Genomic DNA, 19,833 nt, shown 5'->3' with positions numbered 1-19,833 from the left:
AACACCAAGAATTTTAGGATGCACTTGAGCTTAATTAATGAAGTACAGTGAAATTCTGTGAAAACCACTTATGAATAGACATGCAAAGAAAAGGCCTGGGAAGAGGTGGGGCTATATCTTGTGTGTGCTACTAACTTCGGGATGGACAATGGCCATCTGTACTCCGCCGGATCCCCCAAAAAGATCAAAAAGACAATTTGGACTTCAGTTCACTCTGGACGCAAATAGCAGTGCAAAATCAAAAACAAAAACAAAACACACACACACACTCCAAAAAAACCCAACCCACCAACCCCCCCCCCCAAATCTATAAACCAGATAAGAATGCTGGTGAGTAGTTGCAGGTGGGTGATTGAGGCCAGTAGGCACTCACTGAGGCATAATTCGGACGCATTGGCAGGCTGGGCAGAGTAAGATGTCTCTCGGTTCAGAGCAGCATAACATCATGGGATCACTTCCTGTTTTACTCCATCTGTCAGGCCCAGAATCTGTGATAAAAGCCAGTAATTCTGCTACTCAGGAAGCTAAGCCTCCCAAGCCTAAAATGCAGGTTCTGCACCTTAAAAATTTTGCTGTGCCAACACAGCCCCGCCTCCCACACCTGTGCCTGGACCCCCAGGTAGGGCTTTGGCGGTTAAGCCCTAGACAGCCCATGGGCTCTTTGTGTCTTGTTGGCAGGGCTGAATCAAAAGACAGAATGTCAGCTGCTAATTGCCCATCGCCAAATGTCTAAAAGGAAAAGAATTCTCGGGGGAAGTTACCCTGGGGAAAAGGAACCAGTCTCTCATTGGCTTTGGAATGCTTAACCCGTGCTCCTTACCTGGCTTGAGTGTGTAGGAGAGTTAAGAATGAGCCTCCGTGGGGCTAAAACCCAGGGAGTCTGAGTCACCTACTGTAGAAGGCAGTCTTTAAGCTGTGTCCCTGCTCAGAGAGCTAGGTGCAGTATTTAGAAATAGGGGCCACTGCCCAGAGGACCCGGAGAGAAACCTGGACTGGACTCCTTTTCTCCTCTCATGTGGAGTGAAACTCTTGGAATATGTAAAGAATCCGGAAGCCATCACTTCTCAATGTATGTGTGTATCAAGACATCATATTGTACACTGTAATTATCCCCCATTTTTAGTTGTCAATTATACCTTGATCAAGCCAGAAGAACTTAAAACAAGGAGAGAATCTAAAGGCAACAACAAAAGGGACAGTTATCTTTTGAAGATCCCATTTGGTGGGGATTCACTTTGCTGACCTGTCAACTGAGTCCTCTGTTCTGGACCAAAGATCCCATTTGGTGGGGATTCACTTTGCTGACCTATCAACTGAGTCCTCTGTTCTGGACCAAAGGAAGGTTCCTAGGTCTTAAGAGAAACTGGGAGAATCCAGAGGAGTCAAGACAGAGGGTGGGAGGGATCCCTGGAGCACACGGGGCTCATGATCCATGTTTCTCAGGAGGGGCATCGCTAGCATTTTGGGCACCGTGACTCTTCCTTGGGAAGGTTTTGTCGAAGCACTGCGAAGCATTCAGCGCCCTTGACCTTCAGACATTAAACGCAAATAGTCTTTGTCATAACCCAAAACCTTAGACACGGATGCCCCTAGACAGGTGGGACCACCCCAGGGTGGTTGTCATTTTAAGGAAAGAATTCCAGAATAGCTTGTCAAATTAAGGAACAATATAGGGACCTCCCCAAATGGGCGAAAACTTTGGAGCTGGCCCACAACAGTTATTGAGCACCTATTAGCTCAGACGGCGGCTGTGACACATCGAGGATTAAGTTTTTGCTTTATAGAGTGTGTAAAACGTTTATTGTGTCCATTCTTCAGCTAATGCTTTCAGTTCAGTTTGGTTTATTTTTATGACTGTTCATTTCAGCTGCCTTGAATATATGACTGACATTAGGTTTATTGGAATTGCTGTCATTGTCATTTCCACGTTGTAAACACCAAATGTGAAGCTGACTGTGTTCTTCATTCTTTCTGCGATGCTGACCTCTGTTTTTGTGGCTTAGCTTCTCTGTATCAGAAGGGGCATAAACTGGACAGTTCTTTTAAGTTGAGATGCTTTTTTTATTTTGTGCATGTCTGATTTTGAGAGATCCTCTGGAGGAAAATCCGGGTAAAAAAAAAATCCATATTTGAAAAGAGGTATGTCTAGTCTAAGTATGGCCTATTTCTCCATGTTCTGCCAAGCTGAAATGATCTTTTAGATGCATCTGATTTCATGGGCTATAGACCACCAATTTTACATAATTTAAGCTCAGGAGACTTATACCAATGCGGCTCAGCTCCAAATTATAGGGGGGCAAATACCAGGGGAATGAGTGAGCGTTGTGCACAGACATAAGAAGAGAATTGGACAGGTAAGGAATGGCAGAAAATATATGGAAAGAGGCAAATTGATTCTCCAAGCAATCAAAAGAAAGAGCTTTATTGTTTCCTGGGCCATGGTTCAGTGTTTTCAACACTTTATCAGGTTTTATGATTAATAGAAAAGTTGGCCAGCAATTTCTTTGAAGGTCACTGGTCTATTTCTTATTTTTTTATTTTTCATTTTTTTACAATCAGCTAAGTCTTACTTTACTACAAAATTGACATAAGAAATTCAGGAAGGGAAGATTCCTAATCTCCTCTCCCCTTCTCACTCCAAACTGTCTTTCCCGGTCCAAAACCTCTCTCACCTCTCACCCTACCTTTACCTCTCCTGAGGTCCTGCTTAAAGGACTGTCACTGGCCATGTTCCCATACTTGCATGGTGATAACAAGCATTTGAAGTGGGAGGCCTGGGTGGCTCCATCAGTGAAGCGTCTGCCTTCAGCTCCGGTCATGATCTTGGGATCCTGGGGTTGAGCCCCTCGCCTGGCTCCTTGCTCAGTGGGGAGTCTTCATCTCCCTCTCCATTCGCCCCTCCCTCCAGCTCATTGTCTCTCTTTCTCTCAAATAAATAAATAAAATCTTTAGAACAAAACAAAACCAAAGAACAAGTGTTTGAAGTGCCTGGTAAATGTGAAGACCACCAGGTCACCAGGTCTAACCCTGAGATTCAAAGCCAGGTGCTCTGGATTGGTGCTTCCCCCCGACCCCCACATCCCCTCCCCCCCACCCCCACCCCTGGCCCTGTCCTGGTGATTTGTATCTTCAGGCATATTTGGGGAGCTCCTAATACTACTCTTCAGTCTTTCTTTGATAAAAATATAAGCGGCAAGATAGCATGAAGAGGCTGTTTAATTTTGGACACAAGCTCATGAATATGGGGACAAATGACCTTTTCAGTATGTGACCTTTTCATGTGTCCAAAGAAGAAGTAAATTTTTGCTTAGAAAATATCTCTGTTTTCTACAACATACTCACACAACACAGAGAAATTGCTAACATACACCAGGAGCTCATCCCTGCCCACAATACATTTCAGTGGGAAGCTTCTTTCCCTGCCTCCTGCCCCACCACCAAACTCGAGATGATCAACCACTGTCTCACTTTTTAAAGGAAAAAAGAGTTTACTTTGCCTATGTTAGAAAAAAAAAAACTTGGACCTTAAATAGAAAATTAATATAGAAGTGGCATACATGAGGTATAAGATTTAATTTCTAAAACTGCTAACTCGCAACCTCTCCGAATTATTTAAATACAGTTTAGTTGCTTTGGGGAGAAAGAATAAATTACAAATCATGTTTTCACAGAACTTTCAAATGCTCATCTCTCAAGAGAGAGTAATGAAATAGTATAATAAAAGACCAGGTATGAATATAAATTGATTAAAAACAAATTCATTCTAAGGTATTAATAAGACTAGTTCATATTATTGAGTGTCTAGTGAACGCCAAACTCTGTGCTTGGTGCATTCATATATATTATTTCATTTAGTCCACATAACAATCCTAAGGGATATCAGGTCTTGATGAGTCCCAGAGCAGTTAAATATTTGTCCAAACTCACATAGAATGTCATGAATTGGGTCTCAGGTCAGTCTAAACTAGTCTGTTGGTCTCTGAATGTTATTCTAAACCTGAAAATTAACATCTAGACTCACTTGTAACAATGAAAGGGATGCTGCTGATAATTACAGGTTTAAATTGATCTGTTGTGAGGAAACTGGATAATTGATTCCTCTAGTAAACAGAGCTAGTTTATTTAGCCATCGGGCAAAATCAGCATGAGGGACAGAGGAACTGAATAAAGACATATAAAAATATTTGGTGGCCATATAAAAATGGCCTCAAAACACAAAAGAAGTGCAAACTCGAGAAGATGATGTTAGCTTAGTCATCCACAACTCACCTGAAATCATCCATAATCATATGTGAATTACATTTAATAAGCATGGTGGGTACATTCATTTTATTTTTTTAGGATTTATTTATTTATTTGAAAGAGAGAGAGCGAGAGAGCAAGCACCAGCTTGGGGAGGGGCAGAGACCGAGAATCCACAAGCAGGTTCCTCACTGAGCACAGAAGAGCTGACTAGGGGTTGGACCCCAGGCCCCTGAGATCATGACCTGAGCTGAACCCAAGAGTCAGATGCTTAACCGAATGTGCCATCCAGGCGCCCCAAGGATGGTGGGTACATTTAAATGTTTGATTGAATAAGCCTTCAAAAAAAACCCACACCGTGAAGAAAAGATTCAAGTGCCACTATATCCAAAATAGCTTTTTATCTTTTGCACCTAAAAGTGGTTACCATGAACTTTCTTATTTCAGGCTCACAGAGAAATGAAGTGATTAGTTTTAAGACATGAAGTGATTCATAGAACTGGGAGGAAACATCCTAACTGAGAGCTCCATTTCCTTTCTGGAGTTATCCTGAATGAGAATATTCATTTCCATTGTGTACTATCTGTTCACAGCATTACAGGCTGCATCTGTAATATCATAGTCCATATTTTATTTAATTGTATGAAGGGGTACCATACTTTTATCATCTCCTGCCTAAAGATGAGGGGACTGGGGCTCTGGGAACGAAAGGCATTTTCCTGATCTCTGGTAGCTACCTATCCTCTTGGACCTGCCTTTATTTTTTTCAGTGACTTTGTTTATTCACTTCAAAATTTACACACAGGTAAAATTCACCTCTTAAGGTATATAGTTCTATCAGTTTTGATAAGTGCATAACGTTAGTACTGGCAAAGCTTTATATTTGAACCCACATTATTTGGAACCCAGATTATTTAGGAAGAAAGTATAAAGCAAATTATTATTTGCGATTGCTCAAAAATAATGGCTGGAAGAAAGTCACAGTGACTGTCTGCCAGTCTGTGTCCTGGTTTCTCACTCGGCTGGCAAAGGAGGGTCAAGAAGACTGCGCATTTCCTGACTCGATGTAGAATTTCTGAAAAAAGCCAATGAACATAACTTTCTATGTGCTTTTTCCCTTGAAGGGGTAGATTCTACATGTTGTAATGTATCTGTCTGCTTTAACCAGGGAGTCCATATGTATGCCCAAAACCAAATCTAACTTATTACCTACTTATTTATAGCCTAGGAGCTCTAAATGGGCTTACCATTTTTCAGTGGTTGAAAAATAATCAAGAACAGCTTAGTATTTCTTGATATGTGAAAATCACATATTAAATGTCACTGCCCTTAAATAAAGTTTTATTAGAACACAGCCTTGCTCATTTGTGTGTATATTGTCTAGGGCTGCTTTAATGCTATGATGACAGAGGTGAATATTCGCAACAGAGATCGTTGGCTGAAATCGTTATCTGACTCTTTAAAGAAGAGAGCTTTGTCCCTCAGATCTAGAGTAACAGTAAAGTATAGCAGCTGCACTGAGCCACATTTTATTCCTTTTTCAGTGTTTATTTGCTTGACCAGTCATGGAAATGTATAGCCTTCCTATGTCTATAAACTATTCTGGAGAATACTGAAGGAGTATGAGTGGAGTGTAGATATAGGGAAACTTAAAACTCTTTCAAAGTACTTTTCATAGAGAGAAAAAATATCATAGATCATTTTCTACATTTGATATAAGTTTCTCTTAAGCAAGATAATCTTAGAACAAGATGCTAATTACAATATAACTCTCATAATTTACTCTTCAGCTTATTAGCCTGCCTGCCCACTCTATGCTCTACCCACAATATCTGCAAATTATTATGAGTTTGGCCTCCTACCCCCAAAAGAATCTTTGCTTCCTTGGAGAAAATGAAATATAGATTAATTAAATTGAAATTGAGATGACAGCTCTAAAATCTGGAGTTGGAGGAACATTGATTTGTTCATGATTTATGGGATAATTTAGCAAAATACAGTCCATCTGGATTTATTAGAAGCTCTGAATGGTATTGCAGGCTAGAGTGAGAGTAGATGCTTAGACAGGGTTTGTCTCCAATTTGTTGCAAAAGGATCCCCTCTTTTAGTTGGGTTTGTCTTCACAACCCCGTAGGTGTTGTGATGTTCCATATTTGACAGGTAAGAAAATGGGACTTGATTTCACCTGCACAGCAAATAATAGGACAAGTTGCAAATAGATCCTAAAGTCTAGACCATTTTGAACCATTTACTGTTATCATCTCTGGACTAACTTTTGAAGGACTAATTTAGAGGTTTCATGATTGGGTCCATGGTTTCACTGACATGTCATTGTAACTGTAGAAGGTCCAAGCTTTAACAATGGGGAAATGGCTTAGGTAAACTAAGGTAGTGTGGTATGATGGAATACAAGACACCATTCAAAGTGGTATAGAGACCATGGCAAGAAGCGTGAAAAAATATGCAAGAACATCAAGATTCATAATTAAAATGATATGCACCTACAAGAAGCCATGGAAGTTAAAACAGAGCAGCCGTCTTTGAAATGTGGTCTCCAGACCCATAAACTGAATATTACCAGTCTGCAATAAGAAACATATGGAACTCAAGAGCTACTGTTTAGAAACTTTTACGACAATTTAACAGATTAACTTTACTGCTAAATTTAAAATTTTCTAAAAATAAGCTTGTAATTATTCTTTTTGGTTTAATTTTTATTCAGTAATTCCTTTTCAATCAATAGTTCACTTTTATTGTAGTTCACAAAAATATTTCTGTAATGCACTGGTAAAAATACACTTCCTCTCAGAGAGTTCGAGAAACACTCTGCATATTGAAAATAAATGTGTTGTTGTCAACCTTAAATATGTTGATACATATTTAAGAAGAAATTTCATTTGATGGATGTTAAAATTTTGTTTTCAGAAAAGGCTATGCTGGTTCCGGTCAGTTACTTGTTATCAAATCACCGTACTTGGCCAGAATGAGAGAGTTTTATTTTGTTTTGTTTTCCGTTGCGTTTAAGCAACTTGTAAGTATCAAGTGCTATTTTATGCTGCAGGAGTATGACAACAAAATTCTGTTTAAATGACTAAATCATCGCTGGAACATAATTTAAGGTGGGGGGGGGGAAGCAATCTTACAGAAATGTGTCGATTAAGTTTCTGTGCAACCAAATAGAAATGTCAGGATCTTCCCCCACTTAAGATGCAGGGACCAGGGCACTGAGGCATGCGAAAAGAATTTGATTTACAATTTGAAGGAAAACCAGCAGTAAAATAATTGAGAGCTGGAAAGCAATCTCACTCCTGCCAAATTGCTTTCCTCCATGCACGCTCCATTTAGGGGCGATATTCAGATACTTACATTTAGCTTGTGCATATTTTCTCTCCCCTGTGAATAGTCCATCCTGTCGGATTAGGACTGTTTCTCTGCTTCGATCAGCAAAAGAGAATAACCAGGTTACCCAGCACTGGATTGTGCCTGCAGTTTTAGAAATAGAAAACGCTTGATTTTTTTTTAAGATGCAGATGTGATAAGCTGGCTGTTAATGAGAACGTTCTTGGTCCCTAAATTGCAAGCATGGGTTCCTTTCAAACAAGCTTTAATCTGAGTTCATGGGAATCGGCGTGTGAAAGTTCACTGCAAATTGTAAAGGTTTGGTAACATATTTGTTAACAACAAGAACCAGTACAACTACAACAGTTGTAACTTGTGATGGAGATTTAATGACTATCAGCCCTGGTGTGGTTTATGGCTTGGTTTTCCCATGTAGGATTTACGGATTAAAGAGGTCTTCGTCTCTCGCCTAGGAATAATTACCTCTAACAATGAATTATATATTCATGGATACGTAAATAAAATGTGTATTGTCCTGCTAAACCCTTGTTTAGTCTGTTCTCTGAGTCCCATAGATATATGGTCATTTACTTATAATTTTTGAAAGTCAGTGGCAAAATTTTGGCTTAGAAGTTTGGTTCCCATGACACGTGTTTGCCATGGAAGCATATTCTACAACAGCAAGGATTTTAAAGATCACAAATATCTTTATATTAAAATGTCCGAGGGGTCCTCTTTTACCTTTCTCGCTCCCATTAGAACATATTTTTGGTTCACTTACAAGAAATGCAAAGCTGACAGTTTGATTTTCATAATTGCCTCATGTGAGCCTCTGACACTTAATGAGCCAGAATCAAGATTCTAATGGTTTCCAAAGGTAAGGCAGAAAATTTCATTTGGGGAGGGGAGAATAGGGTTATTGAAAAGGAAACAGGAATAGACAATGCAAATTAGGCTTGAGCCAAGCACCTGCCTGTTTTAAATTTAAATTTAATTTAAATCTATAATCCAGAGCTGGTTATACCCTGCGTACCTAGAGGAAGATGGAGGTGAATATGAAAGGAATTTTTATTAAAAAAAAAAAAAAGTTTGTAGACCCTCAATTCGTGAGCTCTACAATGGATAGTTTTCGACTCTCCTGGCCAGACATTTGTCTTGCGCGAACCGGGTTTTCCTATATGTATCGGCAATGGCACTCTTCTGTCTTTCTCTCAGATCTTCAGTTTACCTTCAAGAACGCACTTTTCTTTGAATTAAAATTAAGTGTGCTTTTGTCAGAGCCTAAGTCAAACCATGGTTCCGCGTTGCTTTGTAACTAAATAGGAAGATTTTAGGGGCACCTGTGTAGCTCAGTGGGTTAAGTGTCTGCATTTGACTCAGGTCATGCTTTCAGGGTCCTGGGATCAAGCCCCACATGGGGCTCTCTGCTCAGCGGGGAGCCTGCTTCCCCCTCTCTCTCTGCCTGCCTCTCTGCCTACTTGTGATCTCTGTCTGTCAAATAAATTTTAAAAATCCTTAAAAAATTTTTTTAAAAAGGAAGATTTTAAGAGACGTGCATAACAAATGGTGCCTTAAAAGTTTAAATTACGTGTGTATTTTACATGTATATTACATGTATATAAATTGTGTATATACACATACGTAAGTGCACATGTGCCCTTCACATCCATATTCACAGCAGAACCCCCCACCCACAGTGATGAGGAGAGGTCAGTTAAAGCAAACAGCCCTAGAAAAAAATGGAACACACACGTAACTGAAACATTTTAACTTAAAACATATCTACGTGCATTTATTTCCCCATCTCTCGGTGGAAAGTTGCTGTTGTTTTTCTTGTCCCAGCAAGGGAGGACTTCTAAACGCTTTCCCAAATTAAGTGAGGTTTTTCTTGAGTAGGGGTCTGATGATCAAAGGGCCTCTCCTGTGCTTGCGGTTACTAATCTCTTCCGGAATCATCTGTCCTGTCCAGCCGGGTTTCTGTAAGCTGAGGGCTTCTGTGGCCGTCTGTGTGCAGAACCAGTCTGGACTCTAGATTCTGCCTGAAGTTTTTCCGGTTCTCTTCTCACACCCAGCGTGCAGCCATGTTTAGCCGTACCCGCCTATCCAGTCTTTTCAAAGAATTCAGCTTCATTTTTATGAAAAGCATTCTCTTTTTGCACTCACCTTTCATTTGCTTGTGTATCATTTCACTCGATTTTTATGATTCCAATAATAAATGATACCTGATTAAAGAGCTTTGGAAGAAAACTTAGTAGATGCTTGGAACCTTCAAATGTAAGGGTTACAGACAGATATTCCTGGAGCTTAGGTATGTAGAGACTCACCTATTTGCTTCCTTTTTGCTTCCACAGACCACTTATCACTAATCTTGCTAGCAGATTGGAGATAATTATTTAACCTTGCTTTTCTCACCTCTAAAGCACTCAGAATAAAATTTGTAACATGCTTCCAGAAATCTATAGAATGCGATGGTCTGTATTTTTTCGTTAACTTGACTTCTAACTTCATCTTCTTTTTCTACATATTTTTTTCTTTTATGCTCATGGATTTTCTTTTCTATGTCTCATTATACCCTGCGAGAACTCTAATATTTTGCTAGAATGGCAACGTGGTTGAGCTTAATGGATGTTTGTTGTTGCTGTTGTAGGCACAGTGTAGTCAGTGTTATGCAAAATTTAGGTTCTAAAATTAGCACATAAGGGAAAAAGTACATGGTTAAAATCATTCTCGCATGTCCCTTGAGAATCAGGCTCTGTGACTGAATCCAGCACATCAAACATCTAGAAGTCTGAAACACCCAGTTTTCCCATAAGCTTTGCAACTGATCAAGATTATGTTGAGTGTCTGATGAAGTAGTTTGGCTTGTTTTCAGGGGGGTATCTGGCAAGACATAGGTATGCTTAAAGGCTGAAGAGGTATGGCATGGTCACACCCCAAGATAGGCTCGTGGAAACCGAGATGTATTCCCTTAACCTAAGGAATTTCTTTCTTTCTTTCTTTCTTTCTTTCTTTCTTTCTTTCTTTCTTTTTTTTTTTTAAGATTTTATTTATTTATTTGACAGAGATACAAGTAGGCAGAGAGGCAGGCAGAGAGAGAGAGGGAAGTTCGCTCCCTGCTGAGCAGAAAGCCCGATGTGGGGCTCGATCCCAGGACCCTGGAATCATGACCTGAGCCAAAGACAGAGGCTTAACCCACTGAGCCACCCAGGCGCCCACCTAAGGAATTTCAAAGCACACCGTGCTTGATGTTATTTATGTAGGCATTCTTCTCTTCTGGATTAACCAAGTCTCATCTTTCTTAGAAGATGAGGACAGAAATACATGATATTCTCATCTTATGTTCACATACGACATGCTCAGAAATTTTGAAAGAGTTAAACTAAAAAGAAAATGGAAAATCTTTGCTCGCCTTTCCGAGCCAGTAAGCGTGCACTCTATTTTTTTAACTTGGTGTTTCAAAGATCAGCTTCACTACTTTAAAAGTTTGGTGTTTATTTTTTTAACTTGGTGTTTCAAAGATCAGCTTCACTATTTTAAAAGTTTATAACCTAGTTCCTGGGTGTTCATGCTCCCGATAGGAAAACAGACTGAGGTCCCATGCTTGGGAAAGGTGATGTTCCCAGGTGGTTCTTAAGTTGGACTAAATTCTTCAAACATCAAACTTTTAGAGAAATTTGTGCCTTTGGATGATCAGGTCCCATCTCCCCAGGATATCTGCAGATCTTTAAAATATGGGCTTCTTATTTTATTCCAACCTTTATACCTCTTCATGAAAGAGTATTTTTGTTTCATGTATCCTATTAATAAACTAATAAACTATTAGTCTTCAAAACCGAACTGCGCATAATATCAGTATGAATGTTTTCCTTGTTAGACTATCAATGGAAGGTTGTTATTTTGTGTCTGTGTTTTTGTCTCACCCAAAACTAATTTTCTTTACTTAAGATGCCTGAACTGGAGCATTTTTTAGTTCAAAGTTGGGGAATGTACCATTTGACACTTTCACGACTGTGCCCCCCGAGGACACCTGATTTGTTTAGAAGGAGACAGCACCGCATAATGGTTAGGTTTCAGAGAGTGCTCCGCGAGGCTGCCGGCTCTTTTCACGCACCTTTCCCAAGCATGGGACCTCAGACTGTCTAATCGCCAACTTGCACTTCAATTTCTTCATTCACAAATAGGGATGTCTCTGTCTCTTTCCCGAGGTCACTGTGAAGATTAGATGAATTAAATTTATCTAAAGCCCTTGGATCAGTCTTCATATGCTGTGAGTTCTCAGTAGATTATGATTAATATTGACCTTGATGTGTGCAAGGGAGATCCCAGTGGACGTCAGTGGGTATCACGTGACTGGTGGAACGCCACTGGAATGTGCTCTGATCTTTCACTGTCTCCCTCCTCTCGCCCGGTGCAGGTGGCCCCAGCCATTAAGGAGCGGATGATGAAGAAGGGAAGCCTGATGCTGGGCTACCAGCCCCATCGGGGGAAGGTCAACTTCTTCCGCCAGGTGGTGATCAACCCTCAAGTGAGCCGGGAGGACATGGACTTCCTCCTGGATGAGATAGACCTCCTGGGGAGAGATATGTAGCTGTGGCTTTCAGTTCCCCAGAGGCATGAGTCCTGCCCTGAGGAGGCTTCCAGATCCAGGGCATCTGGGGACACAGAGGAGATTATAGCCCTTCTGGGGAGAAATAGGAAAGACGCCTTGGCCTGGTGTGGAGAAAGGGAAAGGCTAAGCAAATAGTGGGAAGGACTCGTTAGCTGCCTGGGCACTACTGTTTGCTATTAAAGGAGGAAGTGAAAAGTGGATTTTCATAAGAACTGTCTTTAGGACACAGACTTGAAGAGAGTTTAGTAAGTACTACATAGGGCCTGGATTCTAAGCTTCCGTTGCTCTCTAAAGAACATATGAATTAATAGCTGAAAGCAGTGATTCTCAAAATGTCAGTCCCTAGACAAGCAGCATCAACACTGCCTGGGAATTCATTAAAAAATGAATTCTCAGCCCAGCCCCAGACCTACCGAATCAGACACACTGCGTGCGCCATTCAGCATATTTTAAATCGCTTTCCAGGTAATGCAGAGGCAAGGTAAAATCTGAGAACTGGTGGTTTAGTGAAATCTTACAAAGACTGAGTAATAGCTCTGATATTTACCAGCAAAGAGATATCCACTATTTCAGCAGTTCCCGAGCCAGTGTCTGAAAATATGGCTGTGGCACCTGCAGCATGAATGTTTAGGGGCATCAGAAGTCCATCAGAACTATTTTTAAAAGGAGTAACTATTTAAGATGTTTACTTTATAAAGATATATCTTTTATGCAGCTGAGTATTTATTCTCAAAAAAGATAAAATTAACTATCTATTCTAAATTACCTATAATAGAGGTGAGGATAAACGCAAACACTTTGTAGCATGGCCCTTTCAATCAAAGCAATAGTCCTAATTCATTTCCCAAAGCACTTTTGTCATAGCTTGACATAGACAGTAGATGTAGATGTCTCTGTGTACCTGTTTCAGTGTGAGGGGCCCATTTCTTATCTTGTTCTCTGCTTACAGGAAATAACCAGAAGGAAGTCCAGGGTTATACAACATTCCCTTTCTCAAGCTTTGAAACGTCAGTGTAGACAATTAAGTGGTTCATATTAGGCAGAGAATCTGAGAATTAGAGGTCTTTTCAGTGTGAACACCTCCTCCATTTCTCCTGGGAGTGGATGATTGTAATTCTATCTCTGATCCTGGTCCTGGATTTCTGGAGAACTCTGGAGAACTCTGAACTCCCAAAGTTCTGGAGAACTCTATTTGACTAAGAAATAAACAGAATTCAGAGGTGTGGTTGCAGAGTTCAACAAGGTAAGATTGTGAATCTAATTAGAACTCTGATTTGGAAGGCAAATGATGGAAGAGTGTTTAAGTGGTAGACTAGCATATTCAACAATCTTTCATACGATATCATTAACTTCTGTTGATTAAATTTTGAAGAGTAAAAAGCCCATGTGTACTGTTTGCTTTTATTCCATATTTTCACTTTAGGGTATGTGGTTTCTCCGTATCTCTATCAGTCAAAGAATATTTTAATCTTTTTCTTAATTACTTTCTTCTCTGGTGATAAATGTTTGTGCGGGCATTTGTTTTACATACCTTGTTGCTTTTTGGTTTTAATGTCTACATAAAATGTGCCTGAAATTGATGTTTGTAACAATTCTGGTTTCATGAAATAAAAGCAACATTAGCGCACGCTTCGTGCTACTGACTTTTCTTCTCCCGTCATCTCATTACGGGGTTGTCTCAATACATTTTAGAAATAATTGAGTTCCTTTGGCATTTTAGCTAAATAATCGAGGGAGCATGATGGGAGCTGTCTATTTTGAGGTAACACCTTGAAAAAACTCAAAAAAACAGTTTTCGCAAAGGAGGGATTTGCTTATTTAGTTTTTCGTCCTCCACTTGGCAAAGCCTCGGGAACCCAATAGACGCATATCAGCTTCCGTTGGGCCTCTTCTTGAGAGGTGATAGTTCTTAATGAATGAAGAGAACAACTGTTAACAGACACTTTGAAGATTCCTTTCTTTTTTCTTTCAGATGTCCAGTTATACCACACCCAATCAGGTATTTGGATGATCAAGAATAGCTTTTTGATAAAAGGTTAATCGTAACTCATTCACGCATTGAACATATTGATGGTGTCCCCACCGTGTCCTAGGCAGTTACCCAGGTGCCAGGAAAGTGCAGTGAATGAGACAAAGTCCCTGCTCTTCGGAAGCTTTCAGTCTAGTTGAGGTAGGCAATCCACAAGTAAGTAGGTAATAAGTCATGTGGCAATAAGTATTTTGAAGAAAAATCAAGGAGAATAAAGGGAAAGAAGATGGAAAGGAGAGAGGGGTGGGCCATTGGAGAAAAGTTGGTTGGGGTGAGGCCTTTTGAATGAGATGATATTTGAGGGGAGATTAAGGAGGCCAGTGGTGGGAGACCCATGTGGGCTTCTGGGGGAAGGGCGTTCCCGTTAGAGGGTATAGTAAGCATAAGGGTTGAGGAGCTGCATCCATGGTATGTTCAAGGCCCAACATGGAGGCAAGCAAGGCTGGAGCAGAGGGAATCTCAGGATAAGGGGCAAATGATGAAGTCAGAAGTATCTGGAAGGATGTACACTGGGCCTTGTGGGTGGAGACTTGGGTTTAGACAAAAATACACTGAAGAACCTGAACAGGATATTGATGTGATTCAACTTATATTTTAGAAGGATCATTCTGATTACTATTTGGAGAATAGAGTGTCCATGAGTGAGCATGGATTCAGGGAGACCAAATGGGAGGCAACTGCAACAGTTCAAGCAGAAAATGATGACAGTTTGTTTATACTAAAGTCCCAGTGAGGAAAGTGATGAAAAGAGGTCCAATTGTAGAAGCACTTAAATGTAGAATTGAGGGGCACCTGAGTGGCTCAGCTGGTTGTGATTCCATCTCTTGATTTCAACTCAGGTCATGTTCTCAGGGTTGTAAGATAGAACCCTATATTGAGCTCACACACTGGGCATGGAGCTTGCTTAAGATTCTCTCTCTCTCTCTCTCTCTTCCTCTCCCCAACTCCTCCCCTTGCCCCAGCTTGTGTTCTCTCTAAATAAATAAATAAATAAATATATAAACACAGAGTTGACAGGGTTGACCGAAGAAGCAGAGTGCTCCAGGAAATGAGGAATTCAGGAGAGTGTCATATACTTTTGTCCTGGGCAACCATAAGAAAGGAATTCCATCCACTGAGGTAAGGACTGCAAAAAGTAGTTTTACTCAGTTTGGGTCATATAATATTTGAATTGTCTCCACCAGCCAGCCAGATTAAATGTAAGTAATTATGTTTGAATCTTGATTTCAGGGGGGAAATTGAAGCTGAAGTTATTAATTTGACAGCCATCAACATAGGGATGTTATTTCAAATTATGGGATTGGATGAGATCATCCAGAGAGTTCCATGGATATAAAGGAGAAGGAGGACAAGGACTGAGCCCTGGGACTTCAGCTCAAGATGGAGAGGACTAGCAATGAAGACTTCAAAGAATCAGCTAATGAGGCAGAGAAAGAACCAAGAGAGTGGTCACCCACAGACTAAGTAAAAACAAAACAGTTTTGGGGAAGGAGGGAGCGACCAACCATATCAAATGCTGGGGATGGGTCTAGTGAAAAATGAGATTCCCTCTAAAGTTGACAATGTAGAGGCCATTTATTCACTGAAATTTTATTTGCCAAATATAGGCATTTAAAATATAATTTTCAATATTTCTTCTAAAAGTCAGCAGAACTTTATTCAATCAAAAGACTTTTAAATTCTTCTTTTGGCTTTTGATTTTTAACAGCGGTTCCTTATTAGAAAAAGGTCTATAACATGAAAGGATTTGAACTTAAAGAATTATCGCATTGCGAACTTCATCAAAGAAGATGAGATGTAGCAACATACAACAGAAAACCCAATTAACTGTGGTTTCTTTGCAGGGGCTTATTTTTCTCTGTTCTAAAGAGTTACCAACATAGAAATTCTGGAGAGGGTGTCTTATATTTGGTTACCACAAGAGCAGACACAGACTAGGATTTGAGAGCAAGCAGCCTGTTCACTTGGTAGTCCCAGGAAAACTGTTCGGGAGGTAGTGGAGTGACGGAAGGGAAGGAAACCAGGATAATGAACACTAGTGAGTAAATTAATACTGTGATGACTGAGGCTCAACCCTGCCCATGACCTCTGGGAAAGAATGTAGAACATACTTCAGAGATGTCCCATCGAAGGGATGAGGAGGAGGCGTATTTGGCACATTAATGAATTAATTGGATGAGAGCTGATCCCAGGAGCATTAGTTCCCTGACCATCTTAATCATGCTTCCACGACCTTAGGAGAGGGTCTCAAGCAGAGAATACAGGTGCTTGTGACCAAAGCCTTGAATGTTGAGGAGATTTGGGAAGGTGCTGATGGCTTTTGTAACAGACAGTGGTACCTCCCCACTATTGTCAGGGATCCCAGATCCTTCCATATTTTTGCTCTGCCATCCTTAAAGATGGATTCAATCATCAAACCTTACTCATGGGTGTCATCTGAGCACAGTGGCTCTTGTCATCTCCTCTGCATTTTAGGCAGCAAGAAATAAAAAGGAACTTTCCCAGAAGCTACCTACCACCCCTTCATTGGCCATACCTTCTCTTCAGGAAAGAAAGGGAAATTTAGTATTTTTTTTTAATTTTTTTTGTCTGTTTTTCTGGGATTTTTCATTTGCAGAAGATTTTACTTATTTGAGAGACAGAGAGAACATGAGCAGGGGAGAAAGAGAGAAGCAGGCTCTCTGCTGAGCAGGGAGCCTGAAGTGGGGCTCCATCCCCAGGACCCTGGGATCATGACCTGAGCGGAAGGAAGATGCTTAACTGACTGAGCCACCCAGGTGACCCTTTTGTGAGTTTTTTCAAAGCAAGATATGTTGCTGCCCACAATCATACAAGTAGTTCTGCTCATGGTAAAGAAAAACAGGAGAATGGTTACTGGCAGGCAACTTGTAGCTTTTGTCACTGTGGCACATGCATTGAGTGACACCAGTTCTGAAAACATGATTTTTCCAGACAAGTCAGAAATTAACCTAAGTTTGTAAAGTTTAATTCTGTTCACACTGGAATCTGGGCTGGCTGGTTCTAGCTGAGGAAGTCAGCTTGGCCCCATTCACATTTATCTAATCCAGCTGCAAAGGGGTTGATACAACCTGAAATGTCTTAATCCCCTTAACTCAATTAGAGCCAATTTTGAGCTTGGAAAACCTTTTTTTTTTTTTTTTTTTTTTTTAAATTTTTAGATTCCATTTAACCTCTGCAGGACTGGCTTCATTGCTCTTAATCCAAAGTGGCCAGAACTCACCTAACATAATTAGAATTGGCCTGATTCCAGTCTGAAGCAATTTCATGTCTCCCTACTTCCATCACACACCATTTGAGTAAACTTGATCTTGTGGGGACACATTCCAACAAATAAAATGGTTAGATTTTTTTTTTTCAAATTTGTCTTAGATTTATCTTGTATGTTTTAGTTTAAGAAAAAATTGGATTACACTCGCTTCATCCAACCGGATGCATAAAAAGACTCCCTTTTTAGGAAATTCCTGGCTGTAGGGAGCCCATTCAAATAGCAGTAAAGAAACACTTGACCAGAGAAAAATCACCTAATAGCACAAAAGACAACCCCAGGCTCAATTGGGGTCACATGTGGGGAAAAGTGAGCATTCTCTATCTTCCATTCTGTTTTCTACTTCTTTCTTTACTGAGATGAGACTGGTTAAATGAAGCATTGGTTACCCAGACCCTGAAAATAAAAGCTTGTGGAGGGAAGAGTGTATGTAAAAATTAGAAAAAATAACGCAGGTGTCCTGTTTCTTTAACGTCCTAGTCCTACAGGTGTGGTGTTTCTTGTGGCTAGATTCCACAAGTTTGAGAAACGCCTCATGTGGAGAACCAAGGATGATTTCACCAATATCTAACATTCGCTCAGTCCATACCACCTGCCAAGGGCTATGCCAGCTAGTACATTACACGGTCCTCATGAAACGTCATCATGGTGGGAATTATTGTTAGGCTCGTTTTCAGGTGAGGAACCCTGGACTCAAATAGTGTAAGAAAATTCCCTGAGATTACCGAACTAGTGAGTAGCCGATCCAACAGTCAAATATAAATCTACCTCACCCCAGAGCCCAGGCTATAAACATTCTTCATTTTGCTCTAGCTATAGCGGACAGGAAAGAGTCATCTTGGACGGGTCCTAGCAATCTGACTGGGCCTGGCATCCCACAACTACCTGGCAAGCAAAAGCATCAAGAACCAGCTTGGTCTCAGAGGGCAAAAATTATATCATATTGTCTTGGTGCCTTTCTCAGATCAGAATATAGGAATTTTCCTGTCTGTTTCTTGCCTTTGAACTTAGAGGGCTGTAGGCAAGGTCTTTTGGCTTGGAATACTAAGAAATACTAAGAAAATTTTACAGGGACCATAGCTGAGGTGAAAATAAGTATTTTCTGAGTATTTGGTCCTTGCTTTGTTTTCAGATCTTTGTGAGATCCAGGACCACTGTGCTGATGCCTAATTGATATCTCCCCTCGGTGTCTCACTCAAACTCAGCATGCCCAAAACTGACTCATGATTTCCTACCTCAAGCCTACATTCCTTTTCAAACCTGTTTCTTTGTCTGTGTTCCATCTCAGCGAATGACATCACTTTCTATCTAGTGTAACAAACCAAAATGTGTAATTCATGCCTGATACCTTGTCTCCCTCTCTCTCCCACCTCCTCTGTCCAATCTATTAGCAAACCTTGTTGGGAATACCTCCAAGATATGTCTCTTATTCCCCCCCCCCCATTTATCCCATCTCATTGTTTTGTCCAAATTCCAAATTTCTTTCGCGTCTCCTCTGGACTATAGTAATAACCACCTTCCTGCAACCACACATGGGCTCTGGGCTTTGTCTGATCTACTTAACTAAACTGCAACCAGATTAGAACATGAAACTGATCCTATCTCTCATTTTGTTTGCTCTCAGGATTGGCAACTGCCAACTCTGCAAAAAGACCTTCAGAAAACCTGTTGGTCAAGCAAAGCTAAGTTTCTTAGCTCTGCTGAGTACAGGAAACCCTGCCTTGAAAGGGTATTAATGGTGTTTCAGAAGGAGGAAGTTGGAGGAGGATATTTACCAGCTTCCGGTCTGTGCTCAGGTGGCTTAAGGCAGGTCTTCCAAGGCAAATTGATTGGGACGTAGTTTATCATGGAACAGTTTAGGATTGGTGGACGCAGCAAGGTGAGAGTCTTGATGTAAGTCTTGATAAATAAACTGTAGTGTGATAAGCAAGCTGTTTCTGCAGGTGGTCACTATTTTGTCATGATGGGAGAGATGAGTCAAACGTTTGTCTAGATAAATTAGTTGGCAGGAATTTCCTAGAGCAAACAGTAAAGTTTCACTGATTTATGACCTTAACTTTCTGAGCGAGAATCCCCTAAAATGAACATTTAAATCATGTTGATGATAGTCATCTTAGTTCTCTGTCCTGGTGGTTAAGCTACACGGAGGCAAGTGATTTCAATTCTCTGGATAAAGATCAAATTCTGCCAGCGGCTGCCAAGGCTCTGCCTCCTTCCAACTCAGATACAGTTTCAACTTTATGTTGTGTTACCTCCCTTCTGCTGAGAGCCAGAAAAGTCAGTATCCTTCCAGATCCTGCATGTCAAAACTTTTGGAAGTAGTACTTT

The 19,833-nt window shown here is 40.5% G+C and overlaps 1 protein-coding gene across 1 annotated transcript in view; it reads left to right on the top strand.

Annotated features, from left to right (window-relative positions):
• The window catches only part of GADL1 (glutamate decarboxylase like 1), a 137,624-nt gene extending 124,982 nt beyond the window's left edge, over positions 1 to 12,642 (top strand). Inside the window, exon 14 of the mRNA XM_044255196.1 lies at positions 11,996 to 12,642. Coding sequence (XP_044111131.1) covers positions 11,996 to 12,169 — 174 coding nt within the window. The 3' untranslated portion in view covers positions 12,170 to 12,642. The remainder of the gene's footprint in view (positions 1 to 11,995) is intronic.
• Positions 12,643 to 19,833: the final 7,191 nt, after the last annotated feature.

The sequence above is a fragment of the Neovison vison genome, chromosome 6, assembly GCF_020171115.1.
Source record: "Neovison vison isolate M4711 chromosome 6, ASM_NN_V1, whole genome shotgun sequence".
Lineage (NCBI taxonomy): Eukaryota > Metazoa > Chordata > Mammalia > Carnivora > Mustelidae > Neogale > Neogale vison.
The sequence above is the reverse complement of the archived record's forward strand: the minus strand, read 5'-3'. Positions and strand labels throughout refer to the sequence as shown.